The 22,828-nt window shown below is 40.6% G+C and overlaps 2 protein-coding genes across 3 annotated transcripts; both read left to right on the top strand.

The window, feature by feature from the left end:
• Nucleotides 1-408: 408 nt before the first annotated feature.
• Nucleotides 409-8,506, top strand: mcm8 (minichromosome maintenance 8 homologous recombination repair factor). 2 transcript variants are annotated; one of them, XM_070916000.1, is made up of 21 exons: nt 409-451; nt 539-624; nt 986-1,040; nt 1,172-1,254; nt 1,370-1,519; nt 1,828-1,922; nt 2,021-2,219; nt 2,377-2,462; nt 2,904-3,049; nt 3,292-3,366; nt 3,479-3,614; nt 4,164-4,194; nt 4,352-4,489; nt 4,666-4,726; nt 4,846-4,926; nt 6,174-6,369; nt 6,474-6,687; nt 6,777-6,986; nt 7,127-7,203; nt 7,595-7,784; nt 8,414-8,506. In XM_070916000.1, the coding sequence occupies exons 1-21, from the start codon at nt 409-411 to the stop codon at nt 8,504-8,506; spliced, it is 2,445 nt and encodes an 814-aa protein (XP_070772101.1). The 2 variants fall into 2 exon arrangements, with proteins under 2 accessions (XP_070772101.1, XP_070772100.1); XM_070915999.1 differs by having other exon boundaries at nt 409-691; nt 975-1,040.
• Nucleotides 8,507-9,954: 1,448 nt separating this feature from the next.
• crls1 (cardiolipin synthase 1) lies at nt 9,955-14,367 on the top strand. The gene is made up of 7 exons (XM_070916198.1): nt 9,955-10,506; nt 11,129-11,266; nt 11,610-11,739; nt 11,825-11,910; nt 12,108-12,176; nt 13,076-13,167; nt 13,840-14,367. The coding sequence occupies exons 1-7, from the start codon at nt 10,051-10,053 to the stop codon at nt 13,931-13,933; spliced, it is 1,065 nt and encodes a 354-aa protein (XP_070772299.1). The 5' UTR covers nt 9,955-10,050; the 3' UTR covers nt 13,934-14,367.
• Nucleotides 14,368-22,828: the final 8,461 nt, after the last annotated feature.

The raw sequence follows: 22,828 nt of genomic DNA, 5'->3' as shown, positions 1-22,828 counted from the left end.
GGCAGTTTGCTGATAGTAAGTACTGCTTGATACATTATCTGTATGCCGAAATTTCAAGTGGTTCGTATTTGTTAAAGTGTGTATTTAAAGGGTTTGATTCTATCTGCACGATGTGGCTAGACGTGTTGGCTGACAATTGTTTTAGCACTAAATTCCCAGTTTTTTAAACGGAGTTTGGAGCGGTGAAAACTGAATCACCATACAGTTACATGACACTTTATTTGCGCATTAAGTTAATGTTACTCAGAGTTTTAAAAAGCATTTAAACGTTGTCCTGTGTATAGATTAAAAGCATATATTAAAAATTATACTGCATTTTAGTAAGTTACTGCACTTGTTACAAATGTGTGCGATATAGTCACTCTCTAATTCCTGCACTGTTCCTCTTTGCTTTGTTTTAGGAAAGTAATGAGTGGAGAGGAATCCAGGAGAGGCTCGTGGAGGGGTGGGAGTGGAGGATGGCGGGGAGGTGGGGGAGGATGGAGAGGCGGAGGTAGTGGATGGAGGGGAGGATGGAGAGGAGGAGGTGGTGGTGGAGGAGGGTGGAGAGGAGGGGGAGGATGGAGGGGTAGACCATGGAGAGGAGGATCAGCTGGTGGAGAAGGAGGAAGAGGTTCAAGGGGAGCAACAGGAGGAAGAGGGTGGAGAGGTGGAGGAGGATCAGGAAACCAGACCTTCAGCACTCAGAGAGGTGAGTTTCATTTGCTTTTCTATTTCACATATGCAGTAATCAGCTTTGAAAAAATCAAGGGAATAATGGGTTTTTGTATAAATAAATCTGCAAGAATAAATCCAAAATTTAAATAGGATATATTTCTGTTTGCTGACAGCTCCTTAAACAAGGTGCTCTTGTTTGCTGCATGACAAGGGAATGTGGGAGAAAAACATTTAGTCTGACATGAGTTGAAGACAAATGAAATATTACAACATTATATAAAATTAAACATAATCACAATCCCTGTCTGCCTCTTCAGTCCTTTGTCAGACTACCCTCGATGTGTTGTGTCCGTACAGAGGATGGCCACTATACTTCGCAGAAGGTGCGTGTGTGTTTATAGCTCTGTTTCACATGATGATAACGCATACTGTGGGTTAAATATAATGGTCACGATGATGTGATGTTTTTCTGTGTCTGTGATGTGTCTGTCTTAATATGTCTTTTTATGTGCAGGCTTCACAGAGAGCTCACCTAGTGTGGAGAAGATCAAAGTGTTTGAGAAATATTTCACCTCCAAGATTCACCTGTATGACAAGGTCAGTCAGTCTGTCTGCTTGTATATCTTTCTGTCTGTGTATCTATCCATGACATGTGCATTGCAGAGAAAAGCGTTAGCAGTTAAAAGGACAATTCTTGTGTGTTTCTGTACAGGATGAGATTGAGCGTCAGGGCAGTGTTCTGGTGGATTATGCAGACTTGACTGGAGACAAAACCGTGCGTAAAGCACTTCCTGATCTGACCACAGAGCTGAAGGAGCAGCCAGAGGTGATACTCAACTGTTTGGGAGTGGCCATTCATCAGGTATACACACACAGTCGCTATTACACACATATATTGTCATCTGCAAGTTACAGCCTTTCATGTATACATACCATGTATGTGCATAGTTTGTTAAATATTCAAAAGCCTTATTTAATGTGAAAAAGCATGCTGAAAATTAGTTCTTGGCATGTTATTTTGCACCCAATCTGTCATTATTACCAATTCTCTCTAAATCTAAAATCTAGAGAACTGAAAATGTATTCTATGATGTCTGTCAAGAGGCAAAGCATGGAACTATTCCACTGAGAGATCAAATACCAGACTGATGGTGTGTGTTTGATTCTCAGGTGTTGACTATAGATTTGGAGAAACAGGCTGCTGAGCTGCAAGGAGAAGAGCTTCCTGTCGCTACACCAATCAACATCCCTCACATTAGCGCGAGGTAATGCACACAGTGATGCGCAATTACTTGTCTGCTTGACACCTGTGCAGCTGCCGATCATGAATGAAGATGACTTTATTTGTGTAAATCATCCACAGGCTGTATAACTATGAACCGCTGACTCCCTTGCGGACGTTGCGTGCCAGTGTGTTTGGACGGCTGGTGTGTGTGAGGGGAACAGTAGTCCGAGTGAGCAGCATCAGACCTCTGTGTACCAGGATGGCCTTCAGGTGCCTGGCCTGCTCGCACACACTGTCTCTGCCACTGCAGCATGGGAAATACGCCACACCTGCCAAGGTATGCTCACACTTCTGTACTCTGTTTCCACAACTTGGTATATACAAGTAATACTGTATGCATACATACAGTTTCTTTTCAGCATATGCACATAACCATCTTTGACATAATTACTTGACAGATTAACTTCACAGTTGTCATGTCGTTTATCACTTAGTGCATCCAGCCTGACTGTCGCAGTCGTTCCTTCGTGGCCAGTCGGAGTTCTCCTCTTACTCAGACTGTAGACTGGCAGATCATCAAGTAAGTATATTTTATGCCTACGTCAGCAGTGAAAAACTGAGGCGAGACGTGGATCATTAAAATCTGCGGCAGGTGTTATAAAGAATGCAATGTAGTGGATTCAGCAGTGGTCTGAAAACACAAAAAATATATTTATGTTAACTGTTTCTCTGATCAGAAAGTGAGTAGGGAGGACATTGGCTGAATTACAGAAGTCATTTGTTTGAGTTTTAGAAATAAGTCCGACTGCACCTGGTCATCATTCAAAGTGCGCAACTTTGCACAACGTGCTTTTATTATTTTTATTGTGGCAGATTATCTCTACTAAAAAGTGGAATATTTTGGGAAAGTCACAGCTTTTCTCTCAGAACGTAAATGCAAAAATGTAGCTGTAGTAACACTTCCAATCCTGAGTCATCATTTTCATACTTCATTTGAAATGAGTTTTTTGTGCTTCTTCAGGGTGCAGGAGTTGATGGGTGGAGAGCAGAGGGAGACTGGACGAATCCCGCGCACTGTGGAGTGTCAACTGGCCTCCGACCTCTGTGACAGCTGCGTCCCTGGAGACACAGTTACTGTGACAGGCATAGTTAGAGTTTCCAACGAAGGTACAAACATAGACACACACACATTTTAACCAGAGTGGGGATGAGCTTTTGCCTTTTACTGAGGGTTAGCGATATGTAAAAAATACAGTAAAATACAGTAACAGTAACTATAAACCTATATTTACACTAAGTATGAATGTCTGGAAATGAATAAGAAGTGCTCTCCTGTCTTCACAAACCACCTTCATCTTCACAGTGGCCACAAACAAAGCACAAAACTCACATTTATTATGTGTTCGCAGGTAGTTCCCGAGGGAATAAGGATCAGTGTATGTTCCTCCTCTACCTTGAAGCCACTTCAGTCAGTAATACTAAAGGTACTGAAGCTTGTATATTGCTTTTTAAAGTGGACTCGATTATGCCGAGCAGTTATATATATTTTTTTTTTTAATGTAGAGCAATAAGGTGTCATTTCTTCTCAATGTGTAGGCCAGCAGTCCAAGTCAGGTCAGGGGTCAAGAGGGTCACTTGAAGATCGTTCTGGAGGGGAGGAGTTCAGTCTGAAGGAGCTGTATGCCGTCCAGGAGATCCAGTCACAGCCCGACCTGCTTAGACTTATAGTACAGTAAGATATTTTTTACCTACAATATTACAAGTAACTGCATGTTCTTACATATCAACAACGTGAGCCATCGTGGGACATTTGTTTTTTCATGGCAGGAAAAATATCTTGCAGGCTGTGTAAACACATTTAATGTCTGTTTTAGTGATTTTTTACCGTCAGTTAAAACATAATTCATTCCTCTGTGAGTTGCACAGCTGAGCCTAAGTACACCTGGAGCTGAAAATAATGCAGCAATGTAGCCTGTGTGACAAGGTAGAGCTGAGCCTACAAGCTGAGTCTGTGTCCCAAAATGGTCTAGAGGATAAAACCTTTTGATATAGGTAACTAAACGTCTTCTGGCACCACCTTACCAGTGGTAAGGATCTTAGATATTTGAATTAGTGTTTTCATTTATCCAACAGTTTCGTATTGTGTTATGTAATAAGAATTACAGCCTCACAGGGCTGCTACTGTGGGTGTAGACTTTTAGTCCTTTTTAGTTCTGTTTTAACTCTGTGCTGTTAACTCATACCAAGATATATAACACTCTGATCTTCTCGCCTCTTTCAGCTCTTTGTGTCCTGCCATCTACGGCCACCTGGTGAGTTGTGCCATGCACTGCACTTTTAACAAGATTAAGAACACCAACAGCATTTCCATCACAGTTTACAATGGGATACTTTGAACACAGCATTTTCGGTCATCTTGTCAAATCAGAAAGGTTCAATCCAACATCCTGTGTTCTTGTGTGTCCCAAGCTGGTGAAAGCTGCTCTGACCTTGGTGTTGTTTGGAGGTAGACAGAAACACATGGACAAGAACAGCGTCCCAGTTAGAGGAGACCCACACATGCTGATGGTGGGAGACCCTGGACTGGGGAAGAGTCAGATGTTACAGGTAACACAGAAAACACTCTGAACACTTTGAATAGAACAATTGAGCAATATCTGGCTGAGAGTAATAAAAACAGTGTCATTTTGTTGAGGTTGTAATGCACATTTACCTTTTGAAGCTAAGAACCAGTTTCAGTATGTAAACAAATACTTACATATTCACGTGTGCTCTGTGTGTAGGCAGTGTGCAATGTGGCTCCCAGGGGAATCTATGTGTGTGGCAACAGCACTAGCACTACAGGTAAATTGCTTTAAAGTCTCTTCCTAAATTATTAACAATTAGTAACAATTATTAAGATCTGTTCCAGCATAATCAATGTGAGAATTTAATATTTCATATTTTGTTGTTTATTTTTTTAGGACTAACAGTGAGTTTATCCCGAGACGCAGGAACAGGGGATTATGCTCTAGAGGCCGGAGCCTTAGTGCTGGCTGACCAAGGTAGGAAAGAGAGTGGAAACATTGGTTTAAAACGTTTATTTGTGCCTGTCTTGTGTATACAAATCAAGTTTTATTGTCACATACACAGTCACACAATGTAGAGTGAAATTCTTAGGTGTCTATCTCCGGAATGAATCTAAGTAATAGAAAAATAAAACAAAATGAATCAAACAAATATATAAAATAAAATGAAAATAGATAAGATAAATAAAAATGAGACAATATAGTCAGTATGATTTTTAATGTTGAGTGTGAGTTTCAGAGAAATACACAATATAACCAGTACATTAGATTTTATGAGATATAAGGTGACATCAGTATGACAGTGATGTATGGCAGGTGGATGAATAATAAATTATCAATCATAAATGATGTATAAAGTCCTCTGAACAGTCACTGGTTCAGGACCCGAATGGCCTGAGGGAAGAAACTCCTCCTCGTCCTCTCTGTTTTGGCCTTCAGGCAGTAACAGTGCCTTTCTGACCGCAGCAGAAGTCTGTTGTTGGGGTGATTGAGGTCTTCTATGATCCTCTCAGCCCTCGTCCTGCACCTCGCGGTGTATATGTCTTTTAAGTCTGTAAGTTGACATCTGCTGGGCCAGGTAGTCCCTCTTGGTGCTGTTTCAAAACCAGGCGATGATGCTGCCTGTCAGGACGCTCTCTATGGTGCAGGAGTAGAAAGTCTTTAGCAGCCTTAAGACCCTTAGGCGTCTGAGGAGGTAGAGACGGTGACTCAACTTGTATGGATCCTGTTTGATCCTGAGGGGATGGCAGTTCCTCTCCTGCTTCTTCCCAAAGTCCACTATCAGCTCCTATGTAATGTATATTGATTTATTATGGTGGCCTCAAGGTTCTCAAACCTGTCATAAGTATTTGTTTGAAGTCATCTCTGCCTAGAAATTTTCTTTTGGAAAATACCTGCTGTCATATCCTGCCTCTTCTCTACTTTCACCTAGTGCAGCACTGCCTCTTGGTGTCAGACAAACTTCTCAATTCAGAGGAATAAAGAAAAAAAACATTGAAGTGGAACCTTTGAAATCAACAGAATTGGAGATCCATGCCTTCCTCACAGCGTTAGCTCTCCCTGCCTGTTAGAGCTACAAGCATGCAAAACTGCATAGAAGGCACTTCTCACCCCCCTCCCATCTGTCACTTCTGCTTGTTTCTCATTTCTTTTCTGTACCTCCATTGTTTTCTTCTCCTGGCCTCATTCTCTTTTTATTCTCTCCCCCTGTCTGTTCTCTTTAGGCCTGTGCTGCATTGATGAGTTTGATAAGTTGGGTAACCAGCAGCAGGCTCTGCTAGAAGCCATGGAGCAGCAGTCTGTGAGTCTGGCGAAGGCTGGAATAGTTTCCTCTCTGCCGGCCAGAACATCAGTAGTAGCTGCTGCGAACCCCATTGGAGGACATTACAACAGAGGCAAGACTGTTTCTGAAAATCTGAAGTAAGTTAGCTCAATAGTCATTCAGTAAATGAATTACTATATTACTGTGTGTCTGTGTAAACGTACAAGTGATTGTATTTACAGTTGTGCATTCTTGTCTTTAGAATGGGCTCAGCTCTTCTCTCTCGATTTGACATCGTCTTCCTCCTCCTGGACATCCCAGATGAATCACATGACCGCCGCCTGTCAGAACACGTCATGGCAAACAGGGCAGGAAGAGGCAGAACCAGCAGTGCCATAGTTACCAGGACCAACTGTGAGTTAGAGACCTCCATCCTACTAGAAGACTCAGATATGCCGTTGTCTGAACGTTTGCAGGTAAAACGTTGACCATACTCCATATGGAGCACAGTGATGTCTGAAAAAAAGTGTTTGCATTCATGCCATATGTGTGTATCTGTGTCAAGATCCCTGCAGGTGAAACCGTAGACCCCATTCCAGCATGTTTATTAAGGAAGTATATCAGCTACGCTCGTCAGTATGTCCATCCATCGCTCTCTCCTGAAGCAGCACAGACACTTCAGGACTTCTACCTGTCACTGAGATCTCAGGCACACTCTGCTGATTCCACACCCATCACCACACGACAACTCGAGTCTTTGATTAGACTAACTGAGGTAGGTTTCACCCATCAGCAACATGTGATGGATTAAGACACTAGACAACATCTTCTTTTTTTCTTTTTTCTGCTATAGTTTCAGGCTACAGGACATTAGTGTCCCAGTACTTCTGTGGTTGACTGTGTGTTTTTGTGCAGGCTAGAGCCAGGTTGGAGCTCAGAGAGACGGCTACCAAGAGTGACGCTGAGGATGTGGTGGACATCATGAAACACAGGTGCCATTACAGGAGTCTCTGTGTGTATTAGGGCAGCAACTAACAAATGTTTTCATTATTGTTTTCTCAATTAATCTATTAATTGTTTGGTCTACAAAATAGCTTGTTTTGTCTGATCAACACTCCAAAACTTAGATATTCAGTTTACTATCACATAAAACAGAAAAGCAGCAAATTCTATATATTGTATTATATACAGTAGAATTAAAACAAATGTATACTAGCACAATACATACTCCTACAAAACCTTTACAGAATTGATAACCATGATGACATCTAGTAAGAAAATCAAGATTATATCTTAGTTGTGCAGTCCTGGCGTTGAACGTACTGTTCTGGAATATAAATGTCTCTCTCTGTCTGCCTTTGTGTGTGTGATTTTGTTTTGCAGTCTTGCTGATACATACTCAGATGGTCTGGGCAATCTGGACTTTAAGCGCTCTCAGCTTGGATCAGGCATGAGTCAGCGCAGCGCTGCAAAACGACTGGTCAACGCACTGCACATGCATGCTCAAAGGACCAGTCAGAAGCAGTTTGACCTACAGATGCTTCGATCTGTGGCCGACAGACTGAACATCAAGGTGAACGCTTTCAGATGCACTGAAATACACCTGCACTAGATAAAAACAGTCAAGTTAACAGTAGGCCAGGTTTACATACATAAAAGGCACAAACGGTGGCATGTAACGAGAAATTAGCTTCTTAAGCAATCGTGGCACATTTTGCAAATGAAGTTCAAAGAGTGAGTTCAAGAAGGCCCCAGTTTAGCTGTAGAACTTATCCAATATTTTTCAACTTTCTAAGAATAAAATGAAAATGTTACAATGCTGAAATAAAAATACTGATGAAGTTAAGACAACACATTATGTGCAGAACAATGCCATCCGAGAAAAAGTATTTAAGATAAAATAACAAGATAACCCTTTATTAATCCCTCAGCGGGGAAATTTCAGGGTCTGCTACTCATAAACCCAATGCAGTAGGAGTCACTGAACAAACCCCCAAGGAAATTGGAGACAGAGATGGAATTACGAATTAAGAATTGTGACACAGAAAAGTGAGATTTCTGTAGGTTAAAATGTCTCGTTCTCAGTAATTCAAGCCATGAGTCAGTGTTAAATACACGCAGTAAAACCTGATGTTACACTAAAAACACTATCATTGTATGCATGCTGCATCATTTATTAAGTCATTGGTTGATTCCTTACAGGTGATGGATTTCGAAGGTCTGGTGAGTTCCCTTAATGAACAGGGTTTCCTGCTGAAGAAAGGAGCCAAGCTGTACCAGCTGCAGACTGTCTGATCACTGACAACAGACTCAAAAAACACACCTGCTCCCTCCTGCAGACCTCACTACAAGGTCAGTGTCCGGGATGAATGAACAAGGTCTCTCTTTATAGCAAAGAGGGGAAAAAAACTTGATGGGGAACCCATTATCCAGACCGCTTTCACCAAACCACCAACCAGCAGACTATTGTGTAAGCGTTTGAAGGGACTGTAACAACCACAACAACTGACAAAGACAGGACAGATCGTCTAACTACTAAGACATCACAAAGAGCATCTCACCGCAGGACCTTGCAGCCACCACATGCCAGGTGTAAACAGGGCCACAGTTTCCTGATTGTGCAGACACTTCCTGCTAAAAAGAGCAACTAAGCTCAACTGACTCCAGTACTCACTCACCTCTGCATTTATTTACATACAAAAAGTTTCAAACTAACCATGGTAGGATGGATCCTACTTGTCATTTGGTTGTACTTGCATCAGTTAAGTGGGACTTTAGACATTACGAAAGACTTCAAGGTGGTGATGTGCTTACTTTAGATAAATACTTAAAAGGTGATTATACTATCTCACTGTTGGGAGTTGTTTTATACGTTTTGTTTTCCACACAGGTGACTATTTTTAATATAAAAGTTATTTTTATGTACATTAAATATATTTATGTATAAAGTTATGTTGTTTAGTAGCTTGGTAAAGATCAATGTCATTGGTACAGTTGCTTCCAGTGACGCAGCGTGTCCTCACTCTGTAGCCGTTTCTGCTGCACGCAGCAATAGCAGCAGGATCAAGGTTGACACAATGAACATTAATCCACTGAGGTTGTTGCTTATCCAACTCAAACATTGAACAGTTACAAAACACGTTTTCATGTAACACACCCACAATAACCTACCCATAATGCAGACCTGTTCTGATGTGGTATTAAGCTGCCAATGTATTGTTATCAATTTTTCCATTTTCTCAAATATTGACTTTGTAATCGGCCTCAAGAATCCGGTATTGGTCGGGCAACAGTATGTTGATCTAAAAACCTGCAAGTGCACAGTATTTGCTTCTCATTGTTGTCTTAATGCTTTTTCAAATGTTCTGTACTGTCTACCGTTTGTGGTTTCTGGCATGCACTTTATTAGTTAACATAAACATTCAGTTAATAAATAATTTTATTTTCCTGGAAATTTCAACATTTTGTTATTATTACAAAAATGGGTTAGACTATTACATTTAATAATTACTTATATATACAAAAGACTGTTGATTGCGGTGTCATTCCTATCAAATACTTTTTAAAAGACTTCCATCTAATGCCTTTCTTTCGTTGATATAAAATCTGTGACATGACTGAAACGCAAGATCATCTATTTTCAAAATAAAAGCCTCTTTAACCAAAATCTCATAGGCGATTTTACGACGTCGTGTGCGGTGTCGCTTTACGGCAACATGGCAGCCTTCTGGCTTGAGCTGGGATTCCGTCGGCTCTGACCGTCAGAGTCTGAAACTTCATCATGAAAGCGGGGACGGACAGCACGAGACCAGCAGGTCGGTAACGGAGGGCTCGTGAAGATGATGATGATGTTGTGTTTCCGGAGGATTTCCGCGCCGTTGTGCCGCAACACAACGGCAAACGTTCGCAGCCTGGTGTCCGCGCGGCGTGCGGGTGTGTGTTGGCACGAGCCTGCGTCATGGCGGCACAGACACACACCTGTCACTGAGTGTGCAAGGTTGAAACAGTCCCCGGTTAGCTCGCGACTCTTCAGACTCAATGGGACGAACGGCCGCGTCGCGTGCTGGAGTGGGATTCTCCAGCAGGTAAAAGCGACGACCTGGCACGCGCAACAAAGCTTCTGTACCGGGGGAGGTCACGAGAGGTCGGTGGCCAGTTTCCGGTCTCTGTTGTCCCCGAAAGCCCGTGGGCTCTGCAGCGGAAAGACCAAGGAGACACCGGACAGTTCCCCGGCGGCGGACCAGAATGAAGCCGGTGCGGTACCGGGACAGGGGCTGTTCAAGTTCAAAGAGCTGGTGAGTACAGAGCCGTGTGACTGTGTGCCAGTAACATTACAGATGACAGAGGAAAAGCTGACACACACCAGTTTACTGCTGGAAACAGAAAACAGCGATAGAAGAAGACTTCAGGTCCTTAACAATACAACACTGTAAAAATACTCTGTTAGAAGCGCAGGCATCACACTTCATCAGCTTGTTAGTGTTGTTGCTGGTCGAGGTACAGATGGAAACATTTATCTATAATATATGATATATAGAAAAGCAGTTGCAGCTGTCAAAAAAGTAAGAAAATACAAGATTTAATTCTGAAAGTAGAAGTTTAAAGTACTGTACAAAGACTGATTGACTGTCCACTGGAGAGCACAGACAAGGTTCATTTTAGAGACAACAACGTGTGTTTTCTTTAAATCAGCTGTTGTATCATTTTAGACTTTTCTAACTCAAATATCAGTGTTGGTGTCAGCGCATCAGAGCCGCTCTCTTGAATAGGATGTTCACAGATTGATGCCAAGCTTAGAAATGTTTCTGGAATAGGTTCAGGCTGATTTTCCTGTCGGTGCCTGTTATACGTATCTTAAACGTTAAACTCACTGTTGATCTTCGGAGTAACGCATGTTTCTGATCTGTTCCTCTGCAGTATGAGAACCCGTGGACTATCCCCAACTTTTTGTGTGTGTGTCGGATCGTGCTGGCTCCATTTCTGGGTCATCTGATCATCCAGCAGCACTTTCACCTCAGTCTCGCTCTGTTTATACTGGCTGGAGCTACTGACCTGGTAATACAGATATACACACTGTTAATCAAAACACTTGCAGTGTTTCCAATATGAAGCCACGGACCTAAACACAGACACCCTGAAGGGACGAGTTCAGTCCTTTTTCATCTATTGAGAATTGCAAATATATTAAAGATTCAAATGGTTTTGGACTTGAGACGTTCGGACACCCAGCATAAGATGGCTTTGACTCCAGTCCGATATTACTGTCAGATGGGTTCTTGTTGACAGGAACCTCAGTGCACTCACCTATAACACAACTTTTAGGTTGCTACATTTGACTGTTTAGACCAGGAAAAAAAGCATTTCTTAAAATGTCTTCATGTCTACGTCTCTTTCTCAGTTGGATGGTTATATTGCCAGAACGTGGCCCACTCAAAAGTCGGCGTTGGGCAGCGCTCTCGACCCATTGGCTGATAAGATTCTCATCAGTATTTTATATGTCAGTCTCACCTACGCTGAGCTTATACCAGGTATTGGACTCTGTATTTCATGTGGTGGTAGCAATGATTACCCTGTATTGCAAGAGAATTTATTGTGTTGTTTATTCTGTTTTAGCTCCACTGACAGCTCTAGTGATTTCCAGAGACATTGGTTTGATAGCCGCTGTCTTCTGGGTCAGATACAAGACTGTACCTCCACCGGTGAGACACATTACATTTAACTCTAAACAAGCACACGTTAACCCTGTTTTTTATTTAATAGAATATGACCACTGAGAGACTAAGGTGCAGTATTTGGTGCAAGATGTGCTAGAAGTAGAAAGTAACTGTAATGGATTAAAATGACTACTATAGTAGAGGAAGGAAATGAACGTAATATCTCCCTCTTTTTCCTCCAGGTGACCCTTAGTAAGTTTTTTAACCCTTGCTACACCACAGCACAGCTCAAGCCCACACTCTTCAGCAAGGTGACACACACATACACTCACACACACACACACACAAACCACCCACTCACTCTTACTGTTCTCTGGACTTTGAACATTTTGTTCACTGCAATACTAAAGTGGAGATTTAGCAACAATGTGATTAGTGTATTATTAGATTTTCTGGCTCTTTACAGCCTGTCCATGAAAGTGATCAGACGCAGAGACTGACGACCTGGAACAGTGCACTACAGATGCAGTTGCACATAGACCTGGTTACTGTTTTTTTTGTTGTCATTTTGATGAAGAGTTGATGTTTCTGCAGGTAGATGATTTCTTTTACCACGTTATTGCAGAATTTTCAAAGCACAATGCAAATGTCATCATCAAGTCAAAGTTACAGTTTGATCACGCCCTGTTAACTGATTATTGCTGTGCGTGTAACTTTACTGGCTTGTAAAGACTTTAGTCAAGAAAGGAACCAAATCAACATATCTGACAGTATACTGGTGAAAATGAGCATCTCCTTGATGTAAAAGTAATTTCTTTAAATTTTAAATACCTTTCATACGGATTCCACAATACTTGTAGCATGAATATAGAAATCTGTTGTGCACCTTAAAATTCACTGTTAAACTGTTCCTTTATGGCTCCACCACAAATTCTGCACAATTTATTTTGATACATTTGACAATGTAGAAAACAGCCCTGGGAAAAATGGTGGCTGGCAAGAGAAGTTTTTAGATGCCAAAAATTGTGATTTTGTTCTCGGATCCAGCCGCAGCTCTTGTCACATGCCTCAACAGGTTTTCCCAAAAAATAATGTGCCAAACTTCATTTGTCAGAAAAGCAGGTAGCCTGTAATATGAAAGGTTTTTGTGCCTTTTTTATAATGTTTTTATTCTGACTTTGTGTGCGTTTTATTTATTTATTTTTGTTAGGTGAACACAGCCATCCAGCTCCTCCTGGTTGCAGCTTCCCTGTCTGCTCCAGTCTTCCAGTATACAGACAGTGTCCTGCTGCAGTGCTTATGGTAAACCACATACACTGTATCACATATGCATACACTCGCATACACTTGAATTTTGGAGCCTATAATGTCCTTTACTTTTCAGTGTAGTGGTTACAACACGTTTATTGTGCAAAGGGTTTTAGAATGCAAATGGTTTAATCTCTGTCAAGCACATAAATGCTGTTTGTTCCAGCAGAGTGTTTGGGTTAAGTGCGCTGACTCATTTCATTCTACAACTCGGAGTGAGTTGGAGTACAGATCTGACATTTTTTTGTGTCACAGTAACCTACATTTTCATACGAGTAAATTCATCATTAAATGTACCAATAAATACTATTTTCTAATTCTGTATTTGATAATGGATTAATTAAATAAAGCAAATTAATTTTTTTTTATAAATTGTGTTTCAAAACACTTAAAAAAAAAATATATATATATATATTTTTTTAATTTAAAACCAACACTAGGGGGCGCAAAAGTCACATATTTTCAAATTTTACACATAGAATTTATGTGCACAATTTTAATTCAAGTTTAATAATTCAATAAATTGTTTTTAAAGGTGTCAGTTTATTAATCAACTATAACTAGCCACTGGAGGATAACTAATAATTCTTCACATAACAGAATAATAACTAATTTGACCAATCAGATAGCTCAAATGAAACCGTTTTGTACTGTATTGTATTGCAGGTATGTGACAGCGGTGACTACAGCAGCATCAGGCTATAGCTACTGGCACTACGGCCGCAAGACTGTCCAGGTGCTAAACACCAAATCACCTTGACAACCACACCAGGAAACACCCAGAAAGCAGAACAAAAGTGCTGAACAGCCGCCGCAGAGACACTGATCAGTCGTGGCAAAAGTTGAACAGACAGATGGATGATCGCTAGGAGCTCTGACACCAAGTAGCTGTGACAACCATTTATGAGTCGCCATGGCAATGGCACACGGAAACCAACTGAGGTCGCAGATGGTTTACTGCAACACTACAGAAACGCCTAACGGCAGCTCTGCCTCTGGACTGACTGTGGACTAGAGACACATGCTCACAAATAGAAACAGCAAACACAAATATAAACCATCCACCCACACACAAACATACACGTCAAGTATATGTTAAGTGATCTGGCAAGAGCTTCTATTTTTTCTTAGTTTTTCAATCAAGAGGTGGCAATGTCAACCTCAGCATTGTCACATGATTGTCAGTTTTGTAAAGCAATGATTTATGATTAAAAAAAGAAAATCTGCTTTGTTGTGTGTGTGTGTGTGTGTGTGTGTGTGTGTGTGTGTGTGTGTGTGTGCGCATGGAAAGAAGACTCATGTTTAATCTTATGAGACACAAATCTGACAAGTTCATCCATTAGAAATTAGCATTAAGGATTTAAAACATGCGATGACGTGCTACCAGAGTTGCACAGGACCAGCACGCCCTCTTGGTCCTGATCCATTCGAGCTGCAGATCATCATCCTTATAAGTGAAGCGGAAACAATTATTCTATTAATTGACTAATCAGTTAAACGAGAAAATGAAACGGCAGTTTAATCAATAGTGGAGGTAATCTTTAGTTGCAGCCCTGTTATTGATCAGTCTGGGATTTTTATTTATTTTTATTTTATTTTGGTTAATCGTCAGAAAAGAGTGAAAAACATCAAAAGTTGCCATCAGCATCAACCTGCCAGGTGAATGAAAAGGCTTTTACGCAAAATCTGGCACATTTGCACCCCATTGATGTCAAATAATATGTTCTGCACCAACAGTCAAACCTCTAAAGATATTCCATTTAAAATAATATAAAACAGATCAAATTGGCACAACATCACATTTGAGGTAGCTCGCCAACTACAACCAGTGAACGTTTGACATCAGTGTCTGATGGATGACTTTAGACGAGTAATTGTTGCCAATTTTCTCTAATTGTTTCAGCTCTGCTGTACGTCTCTTACTCAGGTGCTGCACACTCATCTCTGAATCATCTCTGCTCATTTCTCTGCTCGCTGTTGGGTTTATTAAAATAACCACAAATGCTGCTATGCTCCTTTCAAGTTCTCCCAGTCTCAGGATCAATAAGCCAGAGGTTATTTGAGGACTTGGTAGAACACCAGCTTCTGCTGGACCTTTTTCACTGAACTCCTCTGGCTGTTGTATCCGACTCCGCGATTATTTTCCCCTCAAGAAAACTAGTCCAATGAGGGAAATGTGGCTGTGTAACCTTTTCAACTCCTCCACTTATTTCCCAGCAATTTTCTGCACCACTTGGGTAATGCTGTTTCATTAGCCACCGTGTGCCCGATGACTGCCAGGCTTGTGCGAGTTGTTTTTGTGGCCTTGTGTGGGATGTCTGCTCATTATCTCTTCACTGAATAATTTAAAGAGTCTCATTCCAAAATGAGATATCCATCACTGGGAACAAATTGATACCTACGCTCATTAAATGACTGTTTAAAGAAGTTCTGGTGCCTTTTTTTTTTTTCAGAGGATAGTAACTTAAGTCCATATTTGAAAACACAGATTGGAAGTGTATAATTTGAAAGTACTAGATGATGCCCCACAGGCTTTTCATGTAGTGTTTGGGAAAAGCTCTTTAATTAGTAGTGAGATGAAAGCTTAAAGAAGAGACCGCTCTTTTCTTTTCAAGCTCTCAGTGGTGAACTTGGACTTTACCAGGCTGCATATGATTTTGTTGTTAGAAAGTAAACTATAAAGGATTGATGTATGAATCGAAGCTGGAAAATATCGAATCTATTCCAAACGTGTTTATGCAAGCAGTTTGAGTTTGTTGGACTTTAGGAAAGACGTTTTATTCAAAGTCAAATGTAAAAAAAAAAAGTTAGCAGCCAAAAATCGAAAATGCATGCAGATTTAAAGTGTTAAAGACAACTTCACGTCGTCATAAATGTTTGCATATTCTGAAATCATATTAGGCTATTGTAATTAGGAATCCATTAGCACTGCTCTGTTGATATTGTATTTAATCTTGTCATGACATAACATGAAGTTAGTCCCGTTCCTTCACGGTGCCAATTCGCCCAGCTGAGAACATTTTAAGGAAGCCACTGTAAGACCTTTTCTCAACCACTAGATGGAAGAACCAGATAGAAACTCTTGAGATGTTTTTACATCAGTTATAACAGAGACCTTGTTCACCCTTCATTGTGGAGGAGGGATGCAGTGATTGTCTCAGCCGCAAATAGTCCTGTAAAGGAAGTAATATCATGGCATTAAATCTTATGTAATGATGTTTATTAAATTAGATATATTGGACATTGGATTTAGTCATATTCCATTACCAGTATTGAGGTTTCTCTCTGGTCACAGCTGCATAAAAACTACAAAACTTGCAATAGAATATTATTTTCTCAGCACATTAACAAAATGTTGAGCACAAGATTGGTTGATTGGTCTTTTAATACAACGACGACTAATACCTCAAATATATGTGGTCAAAAAATGAGCAGCTGACTTTAAAACAATCTCATTTGTTTGAAAGAGTTTTTAGTTTGATCTAAATGCTTTTTCACCATGACAGCAAAACAGAATTTCTTTTTTCTTGTTCTGAAAATGTTCTTATTTAAAGGTATTGAGTAGATGTGCAAAATATCAGCTACTGGCAGTTTCAGAGTAACAGTTGTGCTGTCAATCAATATTGCATAACGTGCTTTATTGACTTTCCGAAATGTTTCAAAACTGTAATTTAGTGAGAGAAGCTGCAGGCAAACATGCTCGCTTTACCACGAAGAGACTGTAGAGAGAAATCGTGAGAAGCTGAAGGTGGAAATTATGTAAATTTGGTCAAAATTATCACTGTTCAAAACAGTTTTGTAGAAACATATGATCATTATTTGTGTTTTAAATGCCTCTTATGTATATTTAGTACATCTCTTGATAATGTGGCTCAATGACTTTCATTTTGTTTTGTTCCTTAGACTTGTCTTTCGGTGGATGCTGGTCCTGTGTTGGCATCGTGTAACATAATTGTGCTTCCATTTTCAACATGACTCATTTTAAAAAAGAGATTTACATCTCCAGGGACCGTCCTTGCTTTGAGAACAGGAGGCTTGGTTTTAAATCGGCTGCAAGAACCAGTGAGAGTGAAACACTGATACAGATGATTTAGTGATGGAGGCGAGAGCAGCCAAATGTGCCTTCACACTTCACAGCCTGGCTCTCCAGAACCCACAGACAGGCTGAATCACACTAACAAGGACAAACTTTGGATCTGTGTGCTTATGTCAGCACGGCCCTCCGGCTACCGTTCACTGTTGCAGTCAGTCCTGCATCAAGTGAGAGAATCCCGTCTCCTCCAGAGCTAAAGAAAGCTTAGCTCTGCTCAACAGGATAGACTCTTTGTTATCCCTTTTATTCTACTGAGCAGGAAATAAGATTAATTTGACGTGGAGGACGCAAATGCCAAAACCAGCAGAAAAGCTCTACACATTAAGCTTAGCTTCAAAGGTCAATCAGGTATAATGCTTTACATGTGCTTCCACTCTATTATTCCACTATTATTTTTACCTTTTCTTCCATTTACAGCTCAAGAAGCTGACTGTTAATCAATTGTCTTATTGTTGTCTTTCATAATCTTACCTGACAGACTTCTGGCCATAATTTGGAAGTGAGGGATTTCTGTTTTTGTCCTACGCACCTGTAAACACTTCATGGCATGCAAGAACACATTTAACGTTTAAGAAATTCAAACCATTCCTTTCCTGGCACCATCAGTCCATTTTGGTCTTTGATTCATACAAGCCACCGCCATCCTCCACCTCCAGTATTCATCAGAGAAGGCATCAAAAATCTCCTCCAGCTCCAGTCCAATGAGATTCTCAGTAATCCTGCTCCACAAACATCCAGCCTGACAATGGACGATCCAACAGACATTAGGCTTTGTGAACAACATTGAGCACAGAGAGCGACAACTTGTTATTTCATCCTGCATGGTGTGTCATAGTGGAAGACGTCATTTTTAGCCCTCGCTCGCCTTGTTTGACAATGTGTATGACATGCACTGTGATGCTTCTGATGCCAGGTTTATCATTACCAATCTTGGCAGTCTGTCTTTGGCCGCTCCTTTCCGATCACGTCATGCCGCAGGGGGCCGACCAGCCAACATTGTCATCCCTTGAGCCGTTAGAGCTGTTAGAACGGCTAAAAAGACATATTTCTTACTTAACCCTAAGAGGTATACACTCCTGCAGATAGTTTTGGTTTTATTTGATCATCATAAATGAGGTTTCTACCTCCACCCCAGTACAATGGAGTTAAATACAATTGTATTTGTGGAGCTCACAGCATTGTCCAGTTACTCAGCAGCAGCAACATTTCTTTTCAGAGACTGTGTCTCCCCTTTACTCTGTATATTCCACAACACAACACGACAGTTGTTATAAGGACCATATCTTCAGTAGAAAGTAGTGAACCAACCCCTTAAAATGTTTCCCAGATCTCAGGAAGTTTGGAGAGGCTTTTTTGGGAGAACACTGCAATTAAAAGAAGGCTTTGGAAAGGCTCTTATCAGAGCTGTAAGGGAAAGGATGCTGCTGCCACAACATCCGGATGCTCTTGACATGTCTGTGGCTACAACAAGTAAACATGTAGGCATTTTCCAGTTGCTACGCAGCTCCGTGGGATCACTGCCTTTTAAATTTGTGTGCAGGCAGCTCCGGGGTGTGACTGAACGCGTCGTAGGCACAGAGACTCTCTGAGCTGCCAGAGGTTCTGAGCCAAACTTCACTTCAAACTTGACTGGTTATGAAACCCACTGAATCAGAGTCCTTATAGTCCTTACAGCAGGCCTACACACACAGCAGCAGCACCAATACAAATCTATATGGGTACTATAGCCATGCACACACACACAAAAACATGCACACGCGCACACACACGCACACTTACGTCTTTTCTGGTCCTGAAATAGCTTTCAGCCTCCCACTCTCCCTTATATAAGCTCCCAGCACGGAGATCTGCTGGTGAAGACTGGGGTGTGTGCAAGTGTGTGTGTTAGTGCATGTGCCTGTTTATGTGTGTGCACGTGTGCGCCTCTGTCTGTGTGAGTGCCAGTGTGTGGGCAGTAGGAGTGTCTTGAATCTTGTGTGTGGAAACATTTGTATGTGTTTCTGTCAGTGGGTTTCAGCTGGTAATGCAGTGTGCGGCAAATTAGAAAACTATGTCTCGAAGGGAAAATTCCAGGTTTTGCTTAACAATCTCATTTTTGTAGTTTTGGCCATCGGCTAAGATTTTGTGACATCACTACAGTGGAGTCTGTCAGGTCAAGCATTCAGTCAGACGATAAGGTTGTAAACAAAGTTATCTAAACTAAATAGTTTGGTGTTGAAAAGGAAGGGAATCACACACTGACATGTTCTTATTGTCCATTGCATTGAAAAACTCAACTACAGCCGCTGGTCATAATCAAAAATCTGTAAATCAAAGTGCAATTTTGCATAATGATTTTTACATTTACCTTTTTGTTGTTTAAAATAAATTATATGAGGCTCATGATTTTTTGCATTTGTTCAAAACGCTTTTTTGTTTATTGTTAAAAAAAAAAAGATTAAATCACTAAATCAAAAATCCAGATGGAAAAAAGTACTATTTGCAATTCTACCAGTTTGTAGTTTAGCTTTTCCATTGAGGGACTCTGGTGCATACCTACCTCTGCTTCACATTTTCTCCCCCTTTTTCCCCCTTTTTTTTTTTTAGCAGAAACATATTCTGAGCTGTCTTTGTTGCTGAAGGACGTTTATTGTAAGCTATTGTAAACAGCGTCTTCTTGCAGCAAGCTAAGCAACATATATAAAAACCAAGTGAAAAATCAGCCAATCTCCATCTTTAAAAGTGAATATGTCCTGGTAAAGCTGACAAAAACTGAAAAGAATTTTCCACGTCGAAACGCTGGTGTTGCTTATCCTAACAGGCATAAGATCCAGGTTGCAATCGTGACATTCAGTCATAAATTATCAATGTAGAAAAGAAATGCATGGGAGGAATCACTGCCCCAAAACTGCCATAAACAGGCAGTACTTAACTACCCATGGCAGTGCACGTTTTCATTTGACTTTCTGTATGCAAATTCAGCTGTAAGATCCTGATCTGAATCCATCTGAGACAAAACCTCCCACCCCTGCTGTGGGAGCTCCTCAATGCCTCCGTCTCATCTCACCAAGGTGCGACACAGAGCACCTTAACTGCTCTTTTGTGCTGACAGCCATAAAACTGTTCAATGCTTCCCCAGTGTTTACGGGGGCAAAGCGCCTGCTGTGTTTATGTGAACAATGCTGGATTGTTATCTGGACTAAGCAGCATTTGTACTTTAATTATTATGATTGGACGAAGACAGACTTAAAGACAGCACTCATGTACATTGATCATCATTTGGTGTAGGGCCAAGTCTGTATTAAATGATGTATTAATTTTGGATATTTGTCAATACATTTGGCTCTGGCACTGACTAACAGTATCAGGTATGAACTCACAGTGTCATGGCAACATGAGTCTCTCCACGTGTCTTTTTATGCATTAAAGTGTGAGTGTGTAGGAGGCTGCAGGCTGGTAAAGTGGGCCTTGAAAGATTGTATATCAAATATGTGATGTATAATATTTGTGTGTAGGTTACAGGGTCGTACTGTGACATTGGCAGAATGCTGTATGTTCTTGTGTCTTATAAAGTGTACATGTGGAAATCAATATTTTCCTGCATGCAAGTGCGTAGGTGTGTGTGTTCGGGCAAACGGCTTTGTGGTTCGTTAGCAGTGTTTTTATGTCTTAATGCAAAGATTTAATCAATCACAAAAGGTGATTGGAAGGGAAAGAAGAGTAGTACATATAGCTCTAACTATAGATCTAACTATAGAATGAGATAGTACTGAAACAAAACAATCAATAAGTCCATTGACTGGCAATTCACGACAAATCTAATAATCATTTAAGTCATTTATCAAGCAAAAACAGCCAATATTCTCTGGTGTTTTTCTTTGTTTCATATCACTGTAAATTCGATATCTTTGGGATTTGGACTGTTAGTCAGACAGAGAGCTATTTGAAGACATCAGCTTGGGCTCTTGGGAAATTGGAATGATAATTTTCCACCATGTTATGACATTTGATTGACATAATGATTAACCAGTTAATCACAAACATATCATGAGAGAGGGTAAAATTACTGTATTGTTATTGTTTCTTATTTACCTCTCGTGGTATCAAACCAGGCAGAGTTTGTTGGGTAGTTTTGGTGTTTTTTTGGTGTTGGTCAGGTTTTGGAGACATCTGTCTGTGTAAATTTCTGCATCCACTTCAATACTGTGGAGGTGAATGGAAATGAATTTCAACAGCAACTCTTTGTGGACAAATGATGCATATGGAAAATCCAATTTCAGACTTGCTCAATCAAAATTACGAGATTGTCAGTAAAACATCGATGATTATGACATATGAGTATTTCCATGTTATGATTCCTAATTTTTGATTTGATTATTACCTTTTCTAGCTGAAATGGGCTTCAGTAAGTCTCTCTTAGTCTGAATAATCCACAGATCGCCCTGTGACCAGTTTTCATCAGAACTACATTCTACAAAACAAAGTGTGTGAATAATCATTCGTTGCATCGCTGCAAAGAGAGATAAATACATCAGCTAACAGGGTTTTTTTTTTGCCACAGATATCCCTGTGATATCAGTGAGATGCATCTTTAGGAGCATTTTATTGTATTTATGTATCTGTTTTGACTGCTGCTCTGCAAACACTTAACATGTTTTACTGAGATTTCTTCACAGAAACCTGACTGGATTTGAAACCACTGCTTATTATTAATCACAACACGCAGGGGCAGATATGACAGGGTCGTGTCCTTAAACGTCCTTATTTTCCTCTCAATCCTCTGAATCATTACACACATACTCACACTCTGAACCATTTTCTCTCATTTACTGGACTCTTCATGCACCAAAACTGCCAATATCAGATTTTGCCTTTGTAGGAGACACGTTGTTACTGCTTTCTGCCCGTTTGTCATTGACTGTATGTTTTTGTTTTTACAATATTGTTCCAATATTCAATTATTCCATCTCCACTGTCTCGCCCACTCTCCTCCTTCTTGTTATAATTAGTTATTATTTTAGTTAGTTATTTTTAAGTATACTATGTCGCCAAAAGTATGTGGACACCACCGTACATGTTGATGATGATTACAATGTCACAGCATAAAATTATGTTTTAAACAATAGTGTGCTTCCAGCTTTTCCAGCAGGTTGGGGAAGGCCCTTTCTTGTTTCAACATAACAATTTGGGGAGGGGGGAGGGTAAAATCTGGTGTAGATCATAACCATAACCCTAACCCACCAAGTAATATCAGGGCCAGAATCAACATGATCAATACCAACTCTGATATGTTTTATAATTAAAAGTGTTTTATTATGTAGAGGACCCCCCCCGGCCTGCACAGAGCCCTGACCTCAACACCAACGCTGACAGCAAGCCAGGCCTTATCATCCAATATCAGGGCCAAATCTCGCCAATCTTGACCGACAGCAAAATCTGATGGAAAGTGTGAAACCAGAAGAGCGGAGGCTGTTGCAGCAGCAGATTAATGCCCATGGTTTAGGAATGAGAGTCACATAACGGTGTAATGTTCGGTGTCCACATACTTTTGGCAATGTGGTGTATGTTCAAAAGTGGCCTCAC

This window comes from Enoplosus armatus, chromosome 12 (genome assembly GCF_043641665.1).
Source record: "Enoplosus armatus isolate fEnoArm2 chromosome 12, fEnoArm2.hap1, whole genome shotgun sequence".
In the NCBI taxonomy this organism is placed as follows: Eukaryota; Metazoa; Chordata; class Actinopteri; order Centrarchiformes; family Enoplosidae; genus Enoplosus; species Enoplosus armatus.
Note: the sequence above shows the minus strand (reverse complement) of the source record. Positions and strands in the feature narration are given on the sequence as shown.

Bases quoted from the DNA above. Each gene is read 5' to 3' on its own strand.
- mcm8 (XM_070915999.1), top strand. From the start codon at position 409: ATGAGTGGAGAGGAATCCAGGAGAGGCTCGTGGAGGGGTGGGAGTGGA. The intron at 1,255-1,369 runs GTCAGTCAGTCT...GTTTCTGTACAG, and splicing joins AGATTCACCTGTATGACAAG to GATGAGATTGAGCGTCAGGG. The intron at 3,615-4,163 runs GTAAGATATTTT...CGCCTCTTTCAG, and splicing joins CTGCTTAGACTTATAGTACA to CTCTTTGTGTCCTGCCATCT.
- crls1 (XM_070916198.1), top strand. From the start codon at position 10,051: ATGATGATGATGTTGTGTTTCCGGAGGATTTCCGCGCCGTTGTGCCGC. The intron at 11,740-11,824 runs GTATTGGACTCT...ATTCTGTTTTAG, and splicing joins CTACGCTGAGCTTATACCAG to CTCCACTGACAGCTCTAGTG. The intron at 13,168-13,839 runs GTAAACCACATA...ATTGTATTGCAG, and splicing joins GTCCTGCTGCAGTGCTTATG to GTATGTGACAGCGGTGACTA.